General features: G+C 34.4%; 2 protein-coding genes across 15 annotated transcripts; both read right to left on the minus strand.

Annotated features, from left to right (window-relative positions):
* Nucleotides 1–2,074: 2,074 nt before the first annotated feature.
* LOC144576326 (uncharacterized) lies at nucleotides 2,075–4,168 on the minus strand. Of its 2 annotated transcripts, none has more exons than XM_078326668.1 (3): nucleotides 4,018–4,168; nucleotides 2,808–3,429; nucleotides 2,075–2,386 (listed from the first exon to the last, which is right to left on the minus strand). In XM_078326668.1, the coding sequence occupies exons 2-3, from the start codon at nucleotides 3,414–3,416 to the stop codon at nucleotides 2,279–2,281; spliced, it is 717 nt and encodes a 238-aa protein (XP_078182794.1). In that variant the 5' UTR covers nucleotides 3,417–3,429; nucleotides 4,018–4,168; the 3' UTR covers nucleotides 2,075–2,278. The 2 variants fall into 2 exon arrangements, with proteins under 2 accessions (XP_078182794.1, XP_078182793.1); XM_078326667.1 differs by having other exon boundaries at nucleotides 4,014–4,125.
* A 5,731-nt stretch (nucleotides 4,169–9,899) lies between these two features.
* On the minus strand, nucleotides 9,900–12,320 carry LOC144543717 (uncharacterized). Of its 13 annotated transcripts, none has more exons than XM_078292091.1 (3): nucleotides 11,670–12,320; nucleotides 11,566–11,609; nucleotides 9,900–11,421 (listed from the first exon to the last, which is right to left on the minus strand). In XM_078292091.1, the coding sequence occupies exons 1-3, from the start codon at nucleotides 12,275–12,277 to the stop codon at nucleotides 10,070–10,072; spliced, it is 2,004 nt and encodes a 667-aa protein (XP_078148217.1). In that variant the 5' UTR covers nucleotides 12,278–12,320; the 3' UTR covers nucleotides 9,900–10,069. The 13 variants fall into 13 exon arrangements, with proteins under 13 accessions (XP_078148217.1, XP_078148212.1, XP_078148219.1 ...); XM_078292086.1 differs by having other exon boundaries at nucleotides 9,900–10,248; nucleotides 10,306–10,342; nucleotides 10,403–12,320; XM_078292093.1 differs by lacking the exon at nucleotides 11,566–11,609 and having other exon boundaries at nucleotides 11,710–12,320.
* Between the last annotated feature and the right edge of the window lie 15,121 nt (nucleotides 12,321–27,441).

Here is a 27,441-nt window from a genome sequence, read left to right on the forward strand (position 1 = left end):
ATCCACGCCCAACCAAACCAAATAGACAATAATTATACCAACCAACAAAATAAACATAATAAATGAAATACACAACAACGAATTAACATAGTAAATGGATTATACAATAATTACCAAAACCTTACATATATAGTTTTGCACTAAAACACTAAATCAAAACAACACAACAATAAACATCAAAATAATTCATTGTCTTTTAACCCTAAATAATATAGTTGATCATTTGTGTACACCCCATATTTTGCAATAATTAGAAATTTCTGCAATAAAAGAATAAAAAAACAATAAACCTTGATTCATTGTCAAATAGCACCACTGAATAGTTATTTTTGAAAGAACAAAAATGATAACAATGATAAATAATAAAAACAAGAAAAAAAATTCCATATACAATACTTACACTCATTTATGCAATTAAGGTTGGGTAATAAAACCAAACGGTTAATTGTGTGCTGCACATTTCTTTTAACTCTATTAAGCTAGATCCACTATGAGGTTTAGGAATGCTGATAAATTAGTATATCAGTTAGACTATTGTTGTGAAGAAGAAAAAGGCATTAACGAGATTTATGCATTTTATAATGTAATTTTGGTTGATTATCTCTAATTCTAATTAAAAAATAAAAAAAATGTATAAAATAATTTTTTTATCAAATTTTTATTGAAAAATTGAGATGGACATTGAGAACCATTTTATACTAATTTTCTGTATATGAATGACAATAATAAATAGCGTCATTTACATAATTCATGAGACACTTGATCAACAATAAAGCAGAACATGCATGATACATCACGCAAAGTTTATTTCTTTCTCTCTCTTAAATTCAAAACTTCTCTTAGAAGATGTTTTAAGTTTCGCATATTAATTTTAATATTTGTAAAAAAATTCCATGTTAGAAATTCAATTCTTTAGATTTGAAGTTGAATTAACTGAAGTAATTATCACACCTCAAATCTAACTGGGATATATAGCATGCCCCATATATTATTTATCATATATACGACGCAACATGATCAATATATACACAATAACAATAACAATAACATAAGAACTTTGCCGCCATTATTATAAAATTCCATACATGGACAAACACATTAAGGAGTAACAAAAAGTCTCGTGTTACTTTATTGAGATAAGTTGATGTTGGTGATGTCATAGTAGCGAAATAATATATATCTGCAAATGTTAGTTTACATAAAATAAAAGTATAAACATGAAACAAAAACAATATATATACAAGTATTAATTTACAACGTAGATAACAAAACAAAAAGAGTGAGGCTACGGTACTTTGCAACATGATCAATATCTCTGTTTACAAAGTTCAAATAATCAAGGTTCCTCTCTTAAGACTTAGCTCCAGATTGGGTGACTTTAGGGGAAAAAAAAGGGAGGGCAGAGGAAAGGAGATCGATCTGCGTTTGGTTACGATAATTTTTATCACCGATTCTCGCCACCAAATTAAAATGTAGAAGTGACTTCTTTATCTGCTCTCTCCACCTCAACTTCCATTTTTTTTTTAAAGTCTAAGCCTCTTGTCTTGTCCATAAACATTCACTTGACTCATAAATAATTGTCAAAAACAGGAAAGCTTTACATTGCTTTTAACCCCAAGTGATTCTGAAATTCCTCATGTCTGAATTCTAATAACACTATGGAACAAGGGACTAGAAACATTAACATATTCACGAGAAAAAAAAAATCACTTCTCCTGTATATGTACCACTTCATTGCAACCCAGGAGGGCCAGGACAACCAAATTAGAAAGCCATTAAACCAATGATCGTAGTTCCAGTCACAAATGTAGTAATAGGGTTTAGAATTGTACCAATTTGGGTATTAGTTAAGACTAATCTTTCATCATATTTATAAGCTATTTTGGCGTTAATTGCATTATTGAGGTTTATATAGTGGCATGCTTGACAACAAGAGTACAAATGAAAGGAGCAACTGAACACCTTAGGACTCTTTCTATATGGCAGGGGGTACATGATGATTTCAATCTGATTAGTCACATGCCTATACCAAACTCTAGAGTTCACAGGTTCATCCAAACTAATCCAAATAAACAGCAAATAAAGACATATCATACCAAATACATTATTTTGATTGTTTCAAGCAAATCAAAACATTAATATTACAATCAAAGGTACTGTGAAACCATTTTCTTACTTCCTGTTTTTTTCTTAAAAAACTTACAAGGACAATGAAATGTTGGGTGGTAAAAGCTATTTACAATATAAGCCTTGAAAAATGACCATTGATTTGAATTACTCATTGGCTGAAAGCAGATGATTCAGTATTTGTCAAGGGATAATGCTGGTTGTTAGTCAGAAGGACTTTAATTCGATTCAATGGTCCTGCCACTGTAGAATTCATCCTCTGAAAGGAAATAAAAAAGGTATATTAGAGCTTAAATTCAAGCAGCATTTCTTCATGTACCCCTAAATAGTTCAATATATCCCATGCACCCTTAATTTTCCCACTGTCAATTTCCAAATGCCTTCCAGAAATGACACAGGAAGCATTAATATGCTTAAATCAAAATTCAAATCATCCTGTTAGATAGAAACCTCCAGAAATGAGTGCACTAATTGGTTTATATCTGCACTGAGAAATGACTGACAACATTCTTGTATATTCATATATTGACTCACTAGTACATTCTCGGATGTGAGATCCAAGATCAATAAGCAAGCACAAAATCAGTGTAAAAACCAGTAAAATACAAGTCCAAACCAGGTACAGATGCAATACCAATATTTTTGTGCTTCAAGTATTACATAAAGATAGAAAACTGTACCTCTTCACTGAGACTAAATTGTAGCTTCTCCCTCTGCCACCTACGGCTGAGAATTGCAACACTGACCAAAGCGGCAGTGGCTACAAAAATACACAGCATCTTGTCATCACTCACCTTCTGATAAATCAAACCCAATTTTTTCAACCACCAACTCTCCTCCTCAATCTTGCTCTCTTTGATGGCCTTCTCCTCTTTGCATCCAACATCTTTCCTTTCTTCGATTCCCTTCTCCTCATTGTACACTGAATTGTCCTCTACATTTCGAGTCACCTCTTCCACATGACTCGGAACATACTCTGATGAGGCATATAAAGTGGGCTCAATAGAATCCACATCTAGCTCATCCTTGGTTTTATCTGATACCGCACTTGAGTCCATTGTTTGGTGGCATGATTCGTTTTGAACTACAGACTTGCTATCCGAGCTCATTAGAAGGGATTCAATATCAGTTTTTTGAGAGAGGGAAAAGTGGCCAGACATGAACATGGCATCAGATGGGGGTTCATTATCTTTCTGCTCGTTAACGGAACCAGTGGCTAGGTGCATCGATTCTGTCACTGAGACAACTTCCCAAGCTGCAGTCTCACCCTTGTTTTTGTTCTCCTCCATAGTGCTATGACCTCTGTATAAAATTCTACAATCTTTAAATATTTTATGCATTTCTGAATACAAAATTCAAGGATACCCAACTACCAGTTGGATGCCAGTGCACTGATATCAGTAAGAAAATGCAACAATCATACACCATTAATGCCTAATACTCTGTTAAGGATCGAATTGCCGGTAATTTGTCATCTTCATGGTGCTAATTGGATATTGATGCATGTCCACACCAGGATATTCAGGTCCAATACCAGTAATTTCTTGCAATTTCACTGCTAGTGATGTTCTTGATGTTATTTTTTGAAGGTTGGATGTTCTTAATGTTATTTTTTAACTCACCTAAAGGATCTCAAAACATCAGAAAAAAATATTCTCTGAGTTGCATCGAAACAAAAAGTTCAATAAGAAACACCTTTTAGTTTCTTAACGGAAGCATCGAATACTAAAACCTAAATTTCTACAATCAAACAACTCAAACATCGATCAACAGTACACGAAAAAGGACGATCAGAAATTAAGCCCTGAATATAAATAATACACTAAAATCGAAATCGAAGATAAAAAAATCACATCGATCGAAAAGAGAGAAGAGAGATCGGATACCTGCCTTGAAAAGCAAAGGAAACCCCGCTTCTCACGCTACAGGGAAAATTGGAAAAATTAAAAAAATTCACTGGAATAATGGTATGGTGTTAATATAATGGCAAGATTTTCCTGTTTGGTAACCGGCTAACAGCGGTCACATCATCACGTGACTGTTCCATACGAACCGCCCAACGGAAGAGGCCCAGTAAAAGGAATTCACATTCTCCAAGGTACCTGACAAGGGAACCTTTTACAATTAGTGGATCCTAACCGTTCATTTTAACTTTGCACGAATCTCAAATCCCAATATACTGCCCCTGCGCTGGCCCGAATCTCGAAGCGTCTGAGAGTTAATTTCAAACTGTAAAATGAGGACAACTTCTACGGCACCTGGAGAATATGGATCCCAGTTACACCCTGTTTGGATGGAGGGCAGAGGAAAGAAGGGGAGGTGAAGAATAGAAGGAATGAAATGGAATAAAAAGAAAGATTAACATATTTAACTTCTTCGTGTTTGAATAACTAATGAGAGAAAATAAATTTAACTTTCCTTTCCGTCTTATTTCTTGTCTGGCTGATTAAAATTTAAAAGAGTAATGAGAAATTTGGTAGCTGTTGTAGGTTTGTGATGAAAACCTTTGTATGAGAATTATAATGATAAGAAATAGAGTTTGACATTTGTGTTATTTTTTCTAAAAATATTTGCAACAAAATTTCTTTTCATCCGTTACACTCCAAATTGGGAGGGAAACCGATTCTATTAATTACAATGATACAAGGTTAAACCTTTCACCTCATGTACCCTTCACTTCCGACATAATTTTATTAACCAAACACGATTCAACGAAAAATTTTCTTTTCTTCACATTCCTCCCTTTCTCTACTCTCCATCCAAACAAGGTGTTAAAGGGTAATTTGTATTCCTAAAGTAACTCAATGTTTGGGATTTAATTCGAACCGTCTGATCAGAATCTTCAAATATTAAGGGTGTGCTTCAATTGAAGGTACGCGGAGGGAAGGGATGCCAGAGAAAAACACTGTGCAGAGGGGAAAAGATCTCCATACCATATCTGATCGACGGTCCTCCCCTGCTCCAGAAGGAGAAAATTGAAGAGGTAGCGGAGCGTAGGCGGCACTGTTCGGAGGGGAAGAGAGGAGACTGCCGTGCTTTGTTTTGACTAGATTTGTACCTCTAATTTGGGGTGTAAAAAATACTGTTCGGAGAGTTGACTACCTTCGTCGCTCCTTTCTTTCCTTCTCTTTAATGAGGCCTTACCCTCCGCGTTCTGAAATACAGCTTAAAGGAACTCCGTAAATTGCAACTTGGATCTAATTAATTCGGATTCGGATCGACCGATCAGAAATCAACCACAAATTTTGATTTACTGCAGAAGATCATGTCCCAAGTAAGGGAGCGATATCCCGGCAAGTACAGTACTACCATTATAAATTACAACTAAAGGCTTTATAAAAAAATAATATTTATATTTTAAGTAGAATCGATTCATTCTTTTTTTTTACTTAATTAATAAGATCTTACTTCGTTTTTCTTTAAAAAATAAGTAAGATTCCAAAGAAATGATGGCGAATAAAGATCCTAATATAAAAATGTATCCGTTGCTTATTATTTCATATTTTTTTATTTCAAATTGACCTTTTTATGTTCGCAATTAAAACTAATTACAAGACCCTTTTATGTATCCGTTGCTTATTATTTCATATTTTTTGCTTCATATTCTAAGAATGGAAAGAAAAAGATGCATCAAACATAGATAAAATATTAAGCAAAAATATTTTTGAATGAATAAATATAAATTCATATTTTTTATCCAATATATATTACGTGAATTATTTCTCTAGTCAAATTTATTCAAATTTAATTAGAAGTGGATATAATTATATTCTCTATTTTGTGTGTTAATCTTGCTGCTTATCTAAGTTATAAATTTTTACTACAGCGCCTTATGCTGCTTCCTCACATCCCTCTCTTCAACTTTTCTCTGAGTTAAATGTAAAATTAAAACTTTTAAAAGTCTAAATATATTTTGTTCAATAGACAGAAGTGTGAGTTCCGACTTCCGAGCAACTAGATCAGAGATGTCTGTTTCTTGCTTTCTTAAAATATGTGGCTTTTTCTCGTATGCTTTTATTAGTTTTTAGACTGTCAAATACTGATTTTTTTGTGATCTCATCTACAAAAAAATATATAAAATATACGATAGCAAAACACACTGACTCGACTCTAGTAATTTTTTTTTTGAAACACAAAGTTGTGTTGATTGAACATTTTTATTTTAAAAAGCAGTTGGTGTCGTTAAAAAAAGAATAAAATGTTAATACATCGATGAGAAAGAGATGATTACATTTACGCATGAGTAATATAAACAAAATGACAAAAAATACGATCGATTCACTGAGTAAAAATACGACTGATTCAAAATCCGTCACAAGTCGCAACATATTATTTGACCAAGGAGCTGGATTGAGCCTCAAGTTTTCTCTATTCTATTCTTTATTGCAAAATGCTTCAATCTAGATTCTCTGTTCCAATTCCAGAACGGAGTTACTGACTACTGGGGACCACTATTTAGGTGCCCGAAGGCCAAAGCAACAGATTTGAAAAAAGCGCCCACCGGACTACCGGTTGTTATGAAAAAAAATAAATAAATACAGATTTAAAATAACAAAACCGCGGAATCCGTCAGAACTCGGAACTCACACGTTATTACTCCGAAAGTCCGAAGAGTGAAGAGCGAAGAGCGAGTCTGCTGTGCAATAAAAATGGATAAATAATAACTCTGACTCGGCCGACAGCCGACTGTACAGCTATTGGGGAATATTGTTGACGGGGTAACTCCCATCATTGGTTACCGGTTATTGGTGGACCGGTGGTCATGATGACCGGATAGTAGGGGCTGACAAAAATGTTTTCTGTTCATCAAAAAAGAAAAAAAATTCTTCCGAGTTGGAATTTTGTTTACCGTTGGACTCGTTGACAGCCTTTCATAGTACAGCTGCAAATTTGTACAGGCCTGATCCACAAGCACCAAAAGCCCGTTGGAAAAGAGGAACCGTTGATTCATTTTTCATTCAAGGACTTGTTTAGACTCAAGATCAGTGCTAGGGTGTAATTTTTTTATTTTTTTATTTTTTTTAACAAGAGTGAAATCGAATAATATGTGAAATTAGAAAATTGGAATTACGATATTATAGATAAACTTCTCAATTTTGCACTTTGGACCTCTCTATTTTATCCGAATTTAATAGAATATTTTATGATTTTTCTAAAAAAAAATAGACTATCTTATGAAGGTGGACTGGTGGAGTAGGAGCAGAATATATATATATATATATATATATGAGGTGGGCTACGGTGAGTTGCGAAGTAAAACGCGTTTCTACTTCACGCCGTATTTTTATTTTGAAAATCCAAACGACCGATCCGAACCGTTAGATGTTTAATCCATATTGAAATGTGCTTGGAGACCAAATTTTACATTTTTTGGAATTTTTTTACTATTTATTAAGCATTTTTGAAAATTGCTGTTTTGCTGTGAACAGTAAAAACAGTAAAATTTTCTGGACCATCAGATCAGCGACTTTCAAAATTGCTTAATAAATAGTAAAAAAATTCCAAAAAAATGTAAAATTTGGTCTCCAAGCACATTTCAATATGGAGAACAAGATGAACGGTTTGGATCGACGTTTTGAACTTAAAAATCGCAAAATATAAGCGTGAAGTAAAATAGTCGCTTTACTTCGCAACTCACCGTAGCCCATCTCTCTCTCTCTCTCTATATATATATATATATATATATATATTTTTTTTTTTATGAATTGAAATAGGTTTAATTATACATTTGCACTATTTTATACTTGCCAAATACGAGTGAACTGATATTAATAGAAGGCTATTTGTATTTCCAATTTTTGTCAATAACATTATGATTGTTAAATATTTGAAAACAAATAGTATTTAAATGCAGGCGAACAAATATTTTAGCTAAATGTGTCCAAAGCATTAAAGAAAAATACGTAAGTTCTAAAATGAACTATGAATTCATCAATATCTGCATTTAAAATATTCATTCTAAACGCATAAGTTTAGCTTTCCTCATTTCTAATTAATCAGGGAGTAGGAATCTCCGGTGATCAGATTTCCTCCTACTGGTACGGTGGAAGGTGGTACCAGTATCCGCCTTCTAATGATTTCTCCTGCTGTTGCACTGGTACCAGTACACTGGTACGCCAGTATCATTGTTAGAGTCTGGGAATTTGGTTCCCCAGTTCATCTTGTTAAATAAGCATTGCGGTCCCTGCTGTTTAGTCAATCCTGGGTCCGAAATCCTGAATTCTGAAACAGAAACAGATTGTGCAATCTATCCCATGTGTTGTACTCGTTCATGGTGATGATCCTTCTGTACTTGTAGGAACTAAGATATTTATGTTAGTAATGGAACAAAGTAAAATGTGGCACCTGAACTTGGAGGAGGACTGGTAAACCCAGCTTTGTGGGTATGCGTTTTAAAATTGCAGATTTAGTGCAGTGGTACGAGGATAACATCTAAAAAATATTGGGGGTACCAGAGTTAATTAATAAATAAAATGATAGTGGTCATTGTTGAAGGGATGGACTTACATAGTTACATAAATAGTTATAATGTGTAGATAATAAAGAAAAATGAATAAATTACCTTACGAACTGGTAAAGTTGTTAAATATCTTATTTAACATTTTTGTAGACATAACATGCAACTCCGGGTTTATTTAAGTCGGTCAAGTCTGAGAACCACTAAACTTGAAAGTTGCCTCTGAACAAGTGGATATTTGTATTCTTTGATTTAATTATAGGGAACTTCACTTGAGCTAATGATTTATATCAAGTTTTTCCTTTTCTTTTATATACTGACTGATTGCGGTTTTTCATAGAAGGTTAATCATGGTTGAACACTCTCATAACAAAATATCATCCTTTCTCCCAAAGTTCTAGCTTATCAAGAGGTCATTTTATATTCATATTAATCCAAAAATCACTGAGGTTACTCAATTAAATTTCCCAAATATAGCAGGAATGATGAGCTATAACCTATAAGCCATTGATTTTGACTTTTGAGCAATCTTTACTGTTCAATTATTTGCAATTTGCAGAGAGCATGCCATATTTTCTATGCTATTTTCCTGTATTATACAGACCACTGATTTCAATCATGTGCTGTCACTTTTATTTTTTTGTCATGACCTATTAAATTTAGAGTTTATGATATAATAGAGTTTGGCTAATATAATATCAGTGTCACTTCAACCTATATAACACTTCAACCTATATAACACCAACTCTAAAACCTATCAAATCAACTTCAAACGATGAATTCAAACCGTTCAAACCGATCTACTTCATTAGTTGTGCATTTACATGCAAAATTTATAACTTTTCGAATTTATTTAGTATTAAGTCAAGCGGTCAAATGTGTGAGTTTTTAAGTTAATTTTAATACATTAATTTTTCAATATTTTTACCGCTTGATTTGACACTAAAATAACTCGAAAATATAAAAAAAATGTATGTAAACGCATCACTCATAATGTAAATCAGTTTGAACGGTTTGGATTAGTCGTTCGAAGTCGATTTAATATGTTTTAGAATTGGTGTTATATAAGCTAAAATGACACTGATGTTATACTAGACAAACTCGATATAATATATATTTATGATCTACTAAATTTTAGAGTTTTTTTTATTAATTAATTTTTAATAATTGGGTGACCCTCTTTCGAGATTATTGAATAGTTAATTATTAGCCTCTGTGGGAATTTGGACTTCAGCAAATGAACTCCGGAAAAGAAAATAATTAATCAGTGATTTATAAGCCGTCTTGGGCAATTAAATCATAAATAACACATAAATAACAAACATTTTTTCAAGTAATTTTCACAAGTTATTAACCAAAAAGCATGTAACAAATTGACACCAACTACATAACTCTGAAATTCCAAAGCAAAAGAAAAGGACTGGAAAATGAAAACAACTGTATAAATTAAATCGGCTTCAATCTCGCAATTTGATCCCTTTATTCTTAATATTCACTCGCCACCTCAACTTCTCCACAATCAACATGACTCTCAAGTCCAGCACCATCACAGGGTTCATTAGCATAATCATCACCGTTTTCATAAGCTCCATAATCGCATTCGGTACCAGCATTTACATCATAACCTTCATCACCATATTCCATACCAGCATTCTCATCGTAACCTTCATGACCATATTCTTCATTAGCATATTCCCCCACACCAGTATTTGCATCATAACCTTCATGACCATATTCTTCATGAGTAGCATATTCCACCTCACCAGCATTTGCATCATAACCTCCCTGACCATATTCTTCATTAGTAGCATATTCCACCTCACCAGCATTTGCATCATAACCTCCATGACCATATTCTTCATGAGTAGCATCTTCCACCACACCAGAATTCTCATCATAACCTCCATCACCATATTCTTCATTAGTAGCATATTCCACCTCACCAGCATTTGCATCATAACCTCCATTATCTTGTTCTTCATGAGTAGCATCTTCCACCACACCAGAATTCTCATCATAACCTCCATGACCATATTCTTCATGAGTAACATCTTCCACTACACCAGCATTTGCATTGTTACCTCCATTATCTTGTTCTTCAGTAGCATATTCACTGTAGTTCTGCCCTCCGTTTTCGCTACCTACCGGCTCAGTGGGAGTTTCGTCGTATGATAAATGCATGCTTTCAGCATCATTGAATGTCACAGCAGATTGTGTTTCTTCAACAGACTCCGTGTTAGATTTGTCTACTGTATTATCAGTGCCAGTAGCACTATTTATTTCCCCGTTATCACCAGGGGCGCTCTTAGTTTCCCCATTATCACCAGGGGTGTTCTTTGTTTCTCCGTTATCATTCGCTCCTGCAGCTCCTGGCGCTGCATTGCTGTTAAGATTACTCATGAACTGCCCAATTTGGTTTTGTGCAATTAGCATATCTCTGTTCTGCATTGCCACATTTGCCCGGGGACCCATCCCGAAAGAAGCATTATACTGTTGCTGCACTGGTCTTGGATTGACCTGCTGGCGCGCAGGCTTATTGTTAGGTCCTTGTGCAGGTGTTGGCTGGACAGGCCTGTTGTTAGGTCCTTGTGCAGGTGTTGGCTGACCAGGCCTGTTGTTAGGTCCTTGTGCAGGTGTTGGCCGAACAGGCCTGTTGTTAGGTCCTTGTGCAGGTGTTGGCCGGACTGGCTTGTTTGAATTCGGTGGGGAAACTACTGGCTGTACCTTGGGATTTTGTTTAGAACCAGCCCGAGGTTGTGACTGACCTTGACGCAGAACTTGCGGCTGCTGTTGATACTGAACTTGCGGTTCAACTACCGGCCGAGGTTGATACTGACCTTGCGGTGTGACCTGCGGCTGAGGTTGGTACTGACCTTGCGCCATGACTTGCTGCTGAGGTGGAAACTGACCTTGGGATAGGACTTGAGGCTGAGGTTTAAACTGACCTTGCGGTATGACTTGCGGCTGAGGTTTCAACTGACCTTGCGGTATGATTTGTGGTTGAGCTTGAAACTGACCTTGCGGTCTGACTTGCTGCTGAGCTTGAAACTGGCCTTGCGGTTGAACTTGTTTCTGAGGTTGACACTGTCCTTGCGGTATGACTTGCGGCTGAGCCTTAAACTGACCTTGCTGTATGACTTGCGGCTGAGGTTGAAACTGACCTTGCGCTTGAACCTGAGGCTGAGGTTGGAATTGAACCTTAGGTTGCATCTGGACCTGAGGCTGGGGTTGTGCTGCCACCTGTTGTTTGTATGGTGTTTGTTGTGGATTATACTGGTTTATGTGACCAATATTTGAATCTTTTACTCTGATATTGATTTCGACACTCCCCTGAGGTCTACGAGAGGGGCGCAAAAGATTCAGGCAAAGTGGCGCATTTCCATGGGCCCGAGCTTCATTGAGTACTGCACTTAGTTGAAATCGAGCCGAGCCAACCAGCGGCTTGGTACCGGCAGGAGCATTGGCATGGATTATGTCTATGCAGAGGATGGCAGTTTCCATGAAGGAGGTTGGAGGAAGAGCAATGGTAAATTTTTCACCCCACACAGGATTCATGCCATTATGCATGTCGACCTTAGTGGAACACTTACGGCTTGTGTCGATCCACACCACGGCGTACGGATGGAGCATGTCGTACCGCCAATTCACATTCTTCAGACCGCATGCAGAATTGATAATCACTTGTACCTGCATTGTTGTAATCTGAAAGAGAGAGAGAGGGAGAGCAAGGGAGAGATGCTTGCACTTGTGAAATTAAGTATGAAGGTAATTAAGTTGCTTTGATTTGTAGGTGGAGGAGACTTGAGGGATAGACGTTGACAAAGTAAACGGTCACGATTAATTGTAATTAGCGAGTTGGAAGTTGCTTTGATTTGATAGCTAGGTCTCATATCAGTTGACTTTAAAGCCGCAAATTAAGACTTTTTTTACCCACAGAAGGTACGAAAGGCACTAATTATATTCTTGATAGCGAAACACTTTGAAAATGAGAACCATATCATGTGCGGATGTTCCCTGACTTGACCGAGTCAGATCATGGCAGAACTTAAGAATGATATTCAAGCAATGAAATTCAAATTAGTTATATGGTATATAAAAGTTGAAAATTTTCTTTGATTATTTGCCGTATCATTTTCTTCTTCTTTGATTTAACGACTCTGCAAAGGTTGCAAGTTAATTGCCGATCAGAGGTGAGTCTTCCATTTGGAAAATTGATTGAAATAATGGATCTGCACTACGGAACACTCTATTGATTAGCTTAATAGGTTTTTTATTTAATTAAATTTTAAGTAAAATAAAAAAAAATAACTTTTTTTTATTTGCTAACTACGTACAGATATATAAAAGACAGGTCATTAATTGTCAGATTGACCAGGAAATTGCTAATAGCAATTATATTTTACATTGTAGAACTGTCTTTTAGTTGGCTTTAACTTCTTCAGACCATTGCAGAGACGGGAAATTCAAAGGAAGGTGCCTAGATGTTCAAGTAATTATATAATAAGAGCTGTTTGCTAATTTGATCCTCATTATGAGAGTTAATTCGTTCCCCTTGGATAAGTAGCTAGATAATAAGTAGGTGGCATGATCGATCTCGAAACAAAATTGTATTAATATCTGTTGCTGTATTAAATGAATTAACGACTTGTTAGATGACAATTTAATCAGTAGATACAAAATTAATTAATACAGACTACTATTAGAGTACAGATCAGTAATTTTAAAATAAATTAAGTACTTGGTCAATAATATTTCATTGAGCCGAACAACATAAATGTTTCCAATCAATATAAATCCCCTATAAATGTGAGAATATCAATTAGCCATTTCTATAAAAAGAAAATGTACAATATTACGATAAATACGAATTTATTATTTATTTTAACTTAATTTGACGAACACAGAACACAAAATAGGTAATTAGACAGAGAAATGAATGTGTCATTCTTAAGTCTTTTCCACACAAAAAAAAAGATAAGAGATAAAGACATATTATAATTAACTCTAATTAAGCTTGTACTCTCAAGTAACCCCCAACTCTTTTTAGCCATTAGAAAAAAAAAAGAAAAGGCAACGTATATTTTAAAATGGTTCAAATAACAAACTTATCAAGAGTTCGTTTTCAGTTTAAACAAGCAGTATATTTTGGAGGGTTGGAACTATGAGTTTGCGAAAATGGTTACTTATATTTGAACTAAAATAGATAAAAGTTTGTTTTGATTTATACGAGGGTATGTTTTTTAAGTGCCAAAAAAACTGCGTGGGAATCTCAAGACAATTATCTATGGGGACAGTAAGTCTCCACTACGAAATAATTTAAAAATTACATTTTATTTATTTATTTTTGTAACGATGTTTTACATTTTTTTTTCCTTTAAACTTTCCTTTAAGAGAAGATTAGGACTTTGTTCCAGAAAATCTCTATGAAATATTTATTGCTTTTCAATTATCTTTTCATTTTGACAGCTAAAGTAAGAGACGAAATCATTCAAAGCAACGCAACCTTCAATTAGTACAAATACATTAATCAACAAAACAAAATTATAATAATAACAGTTTGTTACACAACCTCCAAATATGTCTGAATTTTATGTGCTCTCTACCGTGATTAATTGCTTTTCCTCAGGCTATACCCCCAAAATCAACAACAGAGTAGACACTTTTCATGAGAGAAAAAGATCATTTATGACGGTACTCTCTCGTAAAAAGTACCGTCACGAAAAGAAAAAGCTGAACAATAACAGTACTCCGTCACGAAAAGTCATTTTTTTATCCTTGCAAAAAGTGTCTTATTCTTGTTGTCCACTGGCATCGAACGACCCTCCTAAATCAAGCCCCCCATCAATTGTTCCATCGAAAGCACCACCGTCGTAGCCAACGTAGTCAGTTGTTCCCATTGTATATGAACCGTCAACATTCCCTGTAGTGTCGACGTATCCTTGAGCTGCTGTGGGATCATTGGTACCACCGTTGCCAAGCATTCCGGGTTGAGCTACATTGAAGGCACGAATACTCATTCTTTCGACCGACCTTACCATTCTTCCTATCTGATTGGGGGTGACACCTAATGTAAGAGCACAGAGTGCTGATGCTACTGACGGCTGCTGGTTAACAACCGGGCGATATTGTGGCCTTGGCATGAGCATGCCATTTCCACGTTGTTGGTTTAAGTTTGGCCTAAGATTTGAATTAACTGGATATCCCGGCTCCACAAAACCTCGCACATTAGGGTTTTGATTCATTGGCCGTGGTTGATACTGGGGCCGAGGCTGAGGCCTAGGCTGTGGCTGTAGTTGAGGTTGTGCGGGTATATGTCGGGGTTGTTGTCCATATGGTTCCCTTTGAATAATGTTTGCGTCTATTATTTCGATCTGGATTTCAAGTTCCCCCTGAGGCCGGCCTGACGGTCTTTCCAAAATCAAGCTAAAGGAGGTCTTCCCGTTAGAGCGTGCGGCTTTGTCGAGTATTGCTTTAACGGGCAGCTTGGCTGACCCGATAAGCGGCTTCATGCCTGCAGCAGATTTAGCATGCACTATGTCTGTGTAAAGAATGGCAGTTTCGACATGTGAGGTCGGCGGAAGCGGAATAGTGATCAACTCATTCCATACTGGATTTACTCCGTTGGTTGCATCGATCTTTGTGGAGCGCTTCTTACCGGAGTCGATCCAGGTTACGGCGTATGGCTGTAGTTCGCCGTATTCCCAGTTCACATTCTTCAGGTCGTACGCTGAGTTAAATAAGACATTTAGTTTCATTGTTTGTGATAAAAGAGAGCGGGGGGAGCTAGGGAGGGAGATCGAGATGCGCGCCTAATAAAAGCTAGGAAATGGCTTTGGATTTTAGAAGGAGATGTGCAAGTCTTAAAACATGAAGTAGACGGCTCCCATTTCCATAATTTTTAAAAGTTATCTATTTCTGCGTTGACTAAATCAACCTCCTGTAATTCTATTTCAGTTGGCACCTATTACATGGTCATTAATTTTAATGAAGTTTGTTGGTACGGTGCACATAGTAGCTCTTATTATGAATTTATATATTCAGGTTTAAAGTCCAAACAATTTATTTGAACGCTTAACGTTTGATAAGTAAAAAACGGTTAACGTGATTTTCATATAAAAATATATTTAATTTATAAATGCTGATAAAAAAATTCATATATTTAAAAAAATACCATCTTTTAGATAAATAAAATATTGTCGAATTGATTAAAATTTCCAAACCATCTAAGATTCTAAGTAGTGGTTTTCTTTATATCTACAAAGTAACTAAAAAGTAAAAAAAAGAGTTAATCTTTAATTACATTTAATTTCCATCGTTTGAACTTTAAAAAATAATAATACGAGTCTATGTAAAAACTCTCCTTTTTATCGAATGATCTGAACCCCCTCTCCCTCTCTTCCTTTTCCGTTGTTTCTACCCTCCAATGGCCTCCATCTCTCTGGCAGGTAGGGGTGCAAACGGATCGGATAATATTCAACTATATCCGGATCCGTATCTAAAAATTTAATATTGATATTCGATATTTTAATATTTGTGTAGATACATATATAAATATGGTTTTAGATTTTAATCATCCGTAACCGAATAGTAAATATATACCATGACGAGGGATCCACTTGCAATATTTGTAAGTTACAACATCTTATAATAATTCGAATTATTTTGTAATTTTTATATTTCAAATAATAGATCTAAACCGTTTAACATGATATATATATTAAAATGTATTTAGAGATCAAATTTTATATTTTTCTGAATTTTTTTATTATTTATTAAGTAATTTGCAAAACTGTTGTTTTTAGATAATTTTGAACCACTAAAAAATAACAGTTTTGTAAAATACTTAATAAATAATCTAAAATTTTTTCTCCAAACATACTTTAATATATCGACATTATGTTGAATAATTTGAATCGACTTTTAAACTTTAACAATTACAAAAATGAATTATTGTAAGATGTTGTAACTTATAAATATTGTAAGTGGATCGATCCCTCATCCCTCCTCATATACCATATAGTTTAATATATATTATATATGGATATTTGATATCTGATTTGTATCCATACGTATTGTCTAATATTCAATTCGTATCCGTATTAAAAAAAATAAAAGCAGATACGGATATAATTTTATCACTATCCGATCCGTTTGCACTCCTATTGACAGGAGGTTGATCAATTCTGAAATTTTTATTTTTGTCATCTTTAAAAAAAACAATGTTTTATAAACCCAAACCAGCTTTCTCTCAAAATTTTAGTTTTATGATAATGGCAGTTTGAAATGCCAACCCAAACCAGCTTGTTAATTCCGGATCGAGTTAATACCAAGCAAGCTGTACTTAGAGCAGCCAAGTTAAAATCTTAGCCTAAAATTGTGACAAGCCAACTCGAACTGGACCGAGCTAAATAGAATTTTTCAGTGAGTTCTTAGTCAAAAGTGTACAATTTGAGTTCCTCTGTCGTGCTACCAGTGAATTAGTATAATTGAAAATTTATTGATACGATCTATGTTGCATGGACATGGATACGATACAGTTACGGCGGTACGACAATTTTCAAAAATCTAAGATACACTATGTCTATTATATATATATATATAATAATAATAAACTTAGTGTATCTTAGAGGAGGGTTCAAATGCACCCAAATGCACCCTATCCTTTTTCTTTGTTTTCAAAGTCCGAATAGTCAATCCGAACCGTTAAATGCGATCTATATATTAAGATGTGCTTGGAGACCAAATTTTACATTTTTTGGAATTATTTTACTATTTATTAAGCCACTTTGAAAATCGCTGATTTTACATTTTCTGGACCATTGGATCAGCGATTTTCAAAGTGGCTTAATAAATAGTAAAATAATTCCAAAAAAATGTAAAATTTGGTCTCCAAGCACATCTTAATATATAGATCGCATCTAACGGTTCGGATTGACTATTCGGACTTTGAAAACAAAGAAAAAGGATAGGATCCATTTGGGTGCACAAAAATTTGAGTGCATTTGAACCCTCCTCATATATATATATATATCAAAATGTTTGCACCACGCCTCCCGTGCAACCAAGTCGTTTTTCGATTTTTAAAGTCCAAATGATCAATCCAAACCGTTAGATGTGATCTCTATATTAAAATGTACTTGGAGACCAAATTTTATATTTTTTGAATTTTTTTTTACTATTTATTAAGTCACTTTAAAAATCGCTGATCCAACAGTGGCTTCTGATTTTACTGTTTGGTTAAGCCACTAAAATGGTTCATGGGTGCGGGCGGGCGCGGCTCACTGGTACGGACGCGGTTCACGGCGTTGATGGGTTAGATCCAACTGTATCTGTACGTATACGTATGGGTGCTGTATCGGGCGCGTATCAGTATCCAATACGTGTCCGACACAGGTATGAAGGTAAATATGAAGTATTTGAGTTAGATAGGATACGATTATACTCGTGAAATACAAAAATTAGGAGTCTGAAGAGCTTTAGAGCAACAAAAATTAGAACAATAGAGCGAGATTGGAGAGCAGAGATGAAGCACGTTAATAGTCTGAGCTAGATTATAGTTCTGGTTGTTAATTTCAAACCAAATTAACTAACGAACTGGTTCGCTAATATAGCTCGGTTTGCTATCAAACAAGCTATCAAACAAACTATCAAACTATCAGTGTTTGAAACGAGTAACGAGCGATCTGCGAGTCATGGACTTTTTTTTGCCAATCCTATTTGGCTATTTCTAACTATATATATAACAATTGAAATGAGGGACCCCACTTAAATATAAATATTACATGGATTTGGCTACGGTGCTATGGGTTGAATAGAGAGCTATGGTGCTACAGTTCAATATTCGAGTTTTCAAAATCTTAACGGTCGATCCGAACCATTCATCTTGTTATTCATATTAATATGTGTTTGAAGACCAAATTTTACATTTTTTGAAAATTTTTTATTATTTTTTTAGATTTATTGAATATTCCTGTTTTTTATGGTTCAGATTTGTCTGAAAAATAACGATTTTCAATATATCTAAAAAAATAGTAAAAAAATTTCAAAAAATGTAAAATTTGGTCTCCAAACACATATTAATATAGAGAACAAAATGAACGGTTCGAATCGACCGGTAGGATTTTAAAAACTCGAATATTGAGCCATAGCACCGTAGCTCTCTATGCAACCCATAGAACCGTAGCCAAATCCATATTACATATAAGCCAAAAGACAATAATGAAATGAGGGTGGGCCCCACTTGGACACACGGTTACGTACGGAACCGTGTCCGCGTGCATCATTAATGGGTGCTCACATCTGAGAGGACGACTCTCTAGTCCCCAGTCCCCACCACTCAAAAGAAAAACCAACAGAAGGTAAAGACTTGTACAGTTCGATGAAGTGAAGTACGTAGAATTCACAATTCAGTGACCATATTTTTATGACAATATTTGCGCGTCAGGAGCTGCAACTTGTAAATATCAGGAAACATATATAGATAAATAGAAGTTGAGTTAAAGGACAAAGTAATTAAAGTGTGAACTAAGTACAAGTGAGTTTGAATTTTAGCTCACAAGTCAATGAGATCGTACGTTGCACTTTGTTCTCATCTGCATATATATTCAACATTTCCATGAAATAGATACCATTTCCATCTTGAATTTCGTGGGCAATCATGTCGGCCCACTTAAATATTTAAAACTGTTCAAAATTAATTGAAATAAAATTTCTTCGGAGAAAAAAAATGGTTGCAGTTTCAAACGGCGGATCCTCATAATTATAAAATTCTAAGGAAACAAAGAGTTAATGAATTTTTTTTTTAAGATGGTAAAAAAATAATTTTGGTGATTAATTTGTCATTCTAAAACTCGTCATCTGTCTTATTATATATAAAAAAATTGTTATATATTCTTATTTCTTATTGTACATATTCTCCACAAAATTCTATTAGTTAATTTATATATTTCACGATGATAAATTGGATGGTACCTTATTTTTAAATATTTTCTTTTGAGTAAAGATTAGATGTCAAATCACCTAATCTAATTATATATTTGTTATATTTGACCCAATTATTATTTGAAATCCATTGAACTATGTATATTTATTTGTTGTTTATGTTAAGTCTCTTGTATGCGACATAATTTAGTCTTGGATTAAATTGTAAATACTATCAATTTATTTGTTTCGTATCCGTTATCAATGTAGAATTTGAGTAAATTAATATTTAATAGTTAAGGGTACTGGATGTGTAAGGTAAATTTTGAGTGAGGATGATCAAGTATGAAAATGTCTCTATTCGACCGTACCATTCTCATTGACATCTTTAAATTTCAAAGTGCAAACTTTGGAAATAAATAGACAATTAAACTCCATACGCAATAGCATTATTTTTATCCTTAAGAGCAAAAATCATTCGATTATTGAGCACACTAAATGATATAAACTTATCACTGTTTAATTTATATAATATACTTTTAAAACACTATTCCTCGATAAAATAATTTGTTGGATGCCTGATCTTAGCTTAATTATTAATATTGTGTTTATCTTAATTAAGATAATATCTTTGCTAGATACTCATTTACATAGAAGTATCCGTATTACGTTTGCAGTGGATGACGACATAAGAGTTTTGAAAAAAAATGAAGATACATGCGCATGAATTCGTGATGATTTTTTCTTAGTAAGAAACACGAGTCAAGTTTCAATTTTGAGAGAATGATTTGTGGGTGGTTATCTTGATATTGTGTGTGATGATATAATTTGAATTAATAGAATGAGTTTAAAACATTTTTTTTCTGTTTTCAAATTTAAGCAATGAATATCATGTAATTTCATAATAACATCAGCCGTTCATTTACCTGATGAAATTAAAACCCAAGAAAGATAGTCATAATTTAACTTAGCCGACTCTCCCTCGCTCTCAAATCTCAATAACCTAGTTCTCTCTCCGCCTCTCCCTAACTCACTCTCCCTCTCACTCTAAAACCTAGCCGACGCTCTCGGCGACTCTCCGGCCGTCACTCCTCTCTTCGGCCTAGACGGCTGTCTCTCCTCTCTCTTCGGCCGTCTCTCCTCCGCCTTCTCTACTTTTCGGATTCTCACTTCATTAGATGGTCCGATCAAGGGTTTGATTGAGTGAGCACTCAAGGTACGATTACTTGTTTTATTGCATATTTCAATTCTTGTACTTAATCCTTTTTTTTATGATTATTTGTTGTGATTATTTTTTCATGAACAATTTTTCAACTTAAAAACACTCATTTCATACCGGTAAAAGGAATCCATGTGAATTTTGTTCCGCGAGAAAAAATTAATGTATAAACTACCGATATAACTAGGGCTGCTAAAAAATAATTTATTTCATGATTCGATTCGGGTTCGATTCGAAAAATGTGTAGTTCGCAATTAATTCAATTCGAAACGAATCAAACCAGGTTTGGTTCGAATCTTATTCAAACCAAACTCAAACCTAGGATAAGTTCGATTCGGTTCGATTCGTTGCCACCCCTACGTACAATGTCTTAAATGGGTTTTTTTTTTTTTTTTTTGAGATAGAAATTAAGATAGAGGTCTCGCAATTCAACTTTTTGAGATAGAAATATAGAAGTCTAGCAATTCAACTTTTTGAGATATAAAGATAGAAGTCTGGCAATGTCTTAAAAGTGCCCATGAACAACTACATTAATAAAGAAAAGTGTTTACACTTTTTACATTATTGCAACCTTTAATTAGCAGAGAGGTACATTAATCAACAGAACAAGATTTTAATAATAACAGCTTGTTTACACAACCTCCCAAACATGTCTAAATTGATGCACTCGCCAGTGGCCAGCTTGATTGCACCCCCCCCCCCCCCCCCCCCCGCATCAAATCCACTGTCATCAAACCCCCCTGAATCAACTCCACTGGCATCGAACCCTCCACAATCAAGCCCTTCATCAGTACCGAACTGACTGCCATCAAAAGCGCCACCGTCATAACCAACGTTGTCAGATGTTCCCGTTATATACGAACCATCATCATACCCTGTCATGTCGATGTATACATCTTGAGCTGCAGTGGGATCATTGCCATATGTTACATATGTGCCGTTGCCAAGCATTCCGGTGTTGTTTACCATTCCCATAGTATTATTCATTATATCCTCTCAAAAGAATTCAACACTCTTCCTATCTGATTGAGTTGATTAACAACAGGGCGATAAAATTGTGGCATCATCATATTTGGTATGAGCATGGCATTTACAGGTTGTTGTACTAAGATTGGTGCAAGATTTTGTGGTGAATTGACAGCGTACCGGTCCCAAGGGACCTAACACATTAGTGTGTTGATACTGATACTGTGGCTGGGACCGAGGCCGAGGCTGAGGCTGTAGCTGTGGTTGAGGTTGTGCAGCTGGTTCCCATTGAATGATGTTTGTGTTGTTTATTCCGATCTGGAATTCAAGGCTTCCCTGAGATCGGCCTGATGGTCTTTCCAAAATCAAGCTGAAGGAGGCCTTCCCTTTGGAGCGGGTTTCATCGAGTACAACTCTGATGGGAAGCACGGTTGACCCGATAAGCGACGGCTTTGTGTTTGCAGCAGATGGAGCATGCACTATGTCTATGTAAAGAATGGCAGTTTCGACATGTGAGGTCGAGGGGAGCGGAATAGTGATCATCTCATTCCATACCGGATTTACTCCGTTGGTTGCATCAATCTTTGTGGAGCGCTTCTTATCTAAGTAGATCCAGGCTACGGCGTAATGCTGTAGATTACCGCAACGCCAGTTCACGTTCTTCAGGTCAAACGCTGATTTAAAAAACAAATTTAGTTTCATTTTTGAGTGAGAGATGCACGCGCCTAATAAAATCTAGTAAATGTCTTTAGAAATATAAAACTTTTAAAACATGAAACGGCAGGAGGAAATCCATTTCCACAAGTTTTAGAAATATCTTTAGAAGTTTTCTACCCTCCATCTCTCTCATATATAAAAAAAAAACTTCTAATATATTCTTATTTCATATTTACATATTCTTCGCAATATTCTATTAGTTAATTTATGCATTTGATGATGAGAAATTGGAGATGGACGGTAGTATAGTTGGTTAGAAGAAAAAGTTCTAAAAGTATATTACTCGAAGGTCAAAAGTTCAAGTTTTTTTCACGACTTCTCATAAAAAAAAATGAGAAAATTGAAAATTATGTTAAGATCCGCAACCGTGTTATCGAAAAAAATGAGATATTTATTCAGAGTTGGGGTGTCAATTATGATTTATGATACCACTTTAATCCGTTTATTCGATCAAGTATTGTATTTGATAAGATGGATACAAGTAAGATTTTTTTTCCGTTGGTATGAGTAGTTCGGATAAAAAAAAATTATTAACTTATTAAATAAGTGTATGAATAAGAGCTCTTTTGTATCCGTTATTCTATAAGAAAATTAATAAATATAAAATTATATTTTTTTATTTATACATATAACTATAATTTTTTCTTAAATTAGTAACTAGCGGGCACATATATATGTACACTTGAGTTTTGGGAATTTTAAGATACATGCGCATGAACTCGTGATGGTTATCTTTATATTGTGTGTGATGACATAATTTTTCTGTCATTTTCTAATTTAAGCAATCAAGATCATGTAATGTTTGAGTTTTTAAAATTTATCACCGATAAACACCATAAATATCCAACAATAAATATGTACATTTTTTAAACATTTTGAGTTTTCAAATACAAATGTCTTCAAATGGATTGTTAACGTGGTAAAATAATAAGTTTTTAACCTGCATCTACCAATTTAATTTTAGCATGCTCTTTCTAATTTCTTGAAGGATGGGAACTGGCAAATGTACTACAAGATATTGATTGTAGATGCATGTTAAAAAATCCACGTTAACAATCCATCCTTCAAGGAATTAGAAAGAGCATGAAAAATTGGTAGATGCATGTTGCAATTCCGGTTAAACCTAATTAAACAATTTTTACACTATTTGATGTTAAAATTCTTTAATGTCATCACTTTGCTTACCTGCTGTTGGATAGCGACTAAACCAATGAAAAAAAAAAATATGAATACTAATTAATTCTAAACTGGTACAGCTGCATGTACAGCAAGTACATTAATGAATAGTTCTTTTTAATACACTAAACAACATTAGTGCGCTGAATGTGATAGAATATAAAATTTTGGAATTAGCTGTTAGATTTGAGAAAACAAAACAAAAATTCAACTTGATATATTATATCTACCTTTTAAGGCAAAGCAGGAAATTAAGTAACCAAATCATGAAGTCGTCAATCATTGAAAAATTTGCGGATTTGATTCCCATTGAATATGTTGGTTGCACCAAGAAATCAATGTGGAGCTTATTTTCAACTAAGAACTGAGGTGTGTGTGTATATATATATATAGCTCCTTTTTAGCAAGGAAGGAGCTAGTTCAGTATTTTTTAACTAAATCTGATTTAAATAATCTAATTATTTAATATCTACGAAAAATTCTCTATTAACATTTTAAACACATACGATATTTCACATATAAGATAGTCTTGTTTACTAAATCAAATACTAGTTCTCATCAGAGAATTCCATATTGTATTCTATTAGAAAAGTTTTGATATAGCGTATAATAATTATTGTGAGTTCTTGTGAAACTTTTGAAACAGCTTTATCAAATATATGAATTTCAGTTTGTTTGATTTATCAATGTGTAAGATAGGAACCAGAAATAGGATCTGTTTCCAACACGAACCAATATCTAATGTTAGTTGTTGAGTATTTTGGAGATAGAGAATTGTGATTATTTTATACTCTTTATGCCTTTAAATTTATAAACCTAAATACTCAAAGAAATGTTAGTTGCAAGCGCACAATCTATCATTGTAGTACTTTAGGTATCGATCCACAAGGAAATCGGGAAATACTAATCTTTAACTCTATCGATTCGTTTCAGATTTGTGAAAGAAAGTAAAATTAAATGGGGGGTTTTGTTCTAACAATCCTAAGATTTTGGCTTCAATACCCAAGAAGAGGAGGTTTAAAACAATAAAAGGAAAAAAGGAAAGTAAAATCGAATCTTGGTTGCTTTCAAGAATTGGAAGATCTAGGGGCATTTGGTCTAGAATCCCTTGTTAATTCTATCTATTCGGTATTTGTTTAAGTTCATGTATGATTTGATGAGGTTTCTAACCTAATATGTTATTAAGGGTCACTTTCGTGAATTAATAACGTGTCTAAGTAATTCGGACTTCACGATTAGGTTCTTCACCCTAGCTACCTAGACCATAAGCTCTTGTTAGTCTCTCATCTCCTCAAATATTGGTACTTCACGATTAAGTCTATCATACCAATACCCGATTCGATTTGAGATGTCCTAATTAGGGTTTGGTTTCACAATTAGGTCCTTCACCAAATTCCTAACCTTAATTTCTGTAGTTTCGGCTTAAATTACAAATTGGTTAAATCCTAATCCCAACCTAGGGTATTTGCATTCATAATTTGGTACTATCCTATTGATCCTAGTCAATTTTGGTTCTTTCGAATCCAAAACGAGATAACTACAATTCAAGTACTAATTATGTAATTAACGCAAATGATAAATCACAGAAATTAACATCAAATCCCATAAAACAATCATAACAAAAATAAATATCCGAATAAAATAGAATTAAACAAGTTCATGTATTGACCTAAACCCTAGAGAGAAAAACTAGCTTCTCATGGAGATGCAAGAATTCAACAAAAGATTCATTACAAAGATTTGCTAAAATAAAGAGAAATAGATTACACCCTTCTTTAGATGAATAACTCTTATTCTTGCATTCTTCTTGAAATCTTTTTCTTCTTCCTCCTTGAATTGCTTCCTTGATTGCTGAATTTTACGCTAAGTATTGGTGAAGAAGAGATTTTGAGAGATGAAATTGATCTTTGCGAAGAGATGCCTTGAATGGAGAATGAACCCCCTCTTTTATAACTAAATGCCATGTCCAATTAAGAGGCTAGGAAGTGGAGTTAGTGGGTGCTATATTTGGATTGTTCCCCAAATTGTCTTGTTCACATTTTGACTGTAAAAACGTGTCCATGATGCGCCAAAAATAGAAACCGTGTTGAAATCGTGTAATTTTGGCTTTCTGCGAGTTTAGTGCGTCCTACTGACTCCAAATTTCATTTTTTTTTTTTTTTTTAGTTTCTCATGTTGTAGATCTTCTTGCTAGCTTTCCAAAAAATGGTCGTACGTCCAAAACGGAGTTACCAGTCAAAAGTTATGGTTATTTTAAGTTCAGGCTCCAGTTATGCGTTCTGCTACAGTGCGACCAGGCCACCCGCACTGGCCTCGGTTTTTTCAGTGCGTCCAGATTTCGGCCGCATCGAAATCCGTGTGTCCGCACGGATTTTAATGAATACCTTATTATACCTTTTTAAAATTGGCACGCGTCCAGAAATCCATCTAAGTACCTAGTGTGGCCATATCGCAAACCGTGCATCCGCACTGAGCATGTTTCTTCATTTTTCTTCATTTTCTGCAAATTAAAACCAAACAAACGCAGTAACTTGATCCTATGTGTATTCTATTCACTTTATATTCAAAATACAAGATATTTGATATTATTTTGTGGTAAAAATCAGATTGAATATGTATATAATTTAGGCCTATCATTAGTTCTATAGGCTCCGCTATTATAGCTTTAACTTCTTATTGGTGTAAGGCGAGACTTGATGATTCATACTTTAAAATAACTCTCATTTTACCTATGGATACAACTTATTTGAATCAGGCAGGTCCTCTGATGATACTTTCGGACACAAACACTCAGGAAAGGGGAAGCCCCATGGGGGATTCAGACGAGGACGTTTTTCTTGGTTTAGAGGGGCCGGACCTCTCTAACTATTTGCGTGATAGGGTTGAGAATGGCTATTGATGGTCTTCTCAATGATTCTCCTGTTGACGTTTTCTAGTTCTATGAGTGTTGTGGTTCGAAGTGTTCCGTCTTAATTGCTCTAGTTGACTTAGTTGTTTTTAGTTATATTTTGCCTTATATGTTTATATTTTCAGTTTAGTTGTTATTGGTTTTGTATATTTTGGATTTTGTAAAAACTTGAACGTTTCATAATGAAACAGGTGGTATTCCCACTTTTGCAAAAGAAAAAAAAAGAAAGATAGGAACCAGAACCATACTATTTAATTATTATTTTTAGAAACCCCATCTGTTTTTTTGTTTCACAAGTCATGTCTGCTTGTTCTTAATGTCCCGGTGTATATATAATAAGAACTTAAGCAGCTAATCTAATACCATTAATTTTGTCCACTTGCTAAAAATATGTGAGTGGAGAAGGGATAGAGGTGATGAAATTATTTTTTTAATCCAGGAAGTATGATTAATTATTTAATTAATTGAAGGGAAACAGCTGTAGTTGACCAGAAGAGAGGGGTGATCATGAATTAGAATTAACAATTAATATAAAATAATAGGCTTCAGTTGACTTTGATTCCAAATCAACCCAATTAGGGTTTATTTCCCGGCTCTTAAAGTAAGGCAAGAAATCCAAGTTGCAATTCTTTTTTTTGTTTAGCGGGGTTCTACTAGTTGTACAGCCAATTTCTTTTTTAAGCATGAATGGGTATCATAACCTAGTCGGAGCGAGATAATTTATATTTTATTTTTAAAATGTATAGTAAATTCAAAGTGTTAAACATGTTCTTAATATGAAAATGTATTTGAAAATCAAATTTGATATATATTTTCAAATTTATTTACTAATTTTTAGATAGATAAATAATTTACTACTTGAGTACTTTTAGATAGTTCATAATTAATTTATAGATCAATTGATTTTCTACCTATCATAATGAAAATATTATAAAAAAATGTAAAATTAAC

The sequence above is a fragment of the Carex rostrata genome, chromosome 25, assembly GCF_964058835.1.
Source record: "Carex rostrata chromosome 25, lpCarRost1.2, whole genome shotgun sequence".
In the NCBI taxonomy this organism is placed as follows: domain Eukaryota; kingdom Viridiplantae; phylum Streptophyta; class Magnoliopsida; order Poales; family Cyperaceae; genus Carex; species Carex rostrata.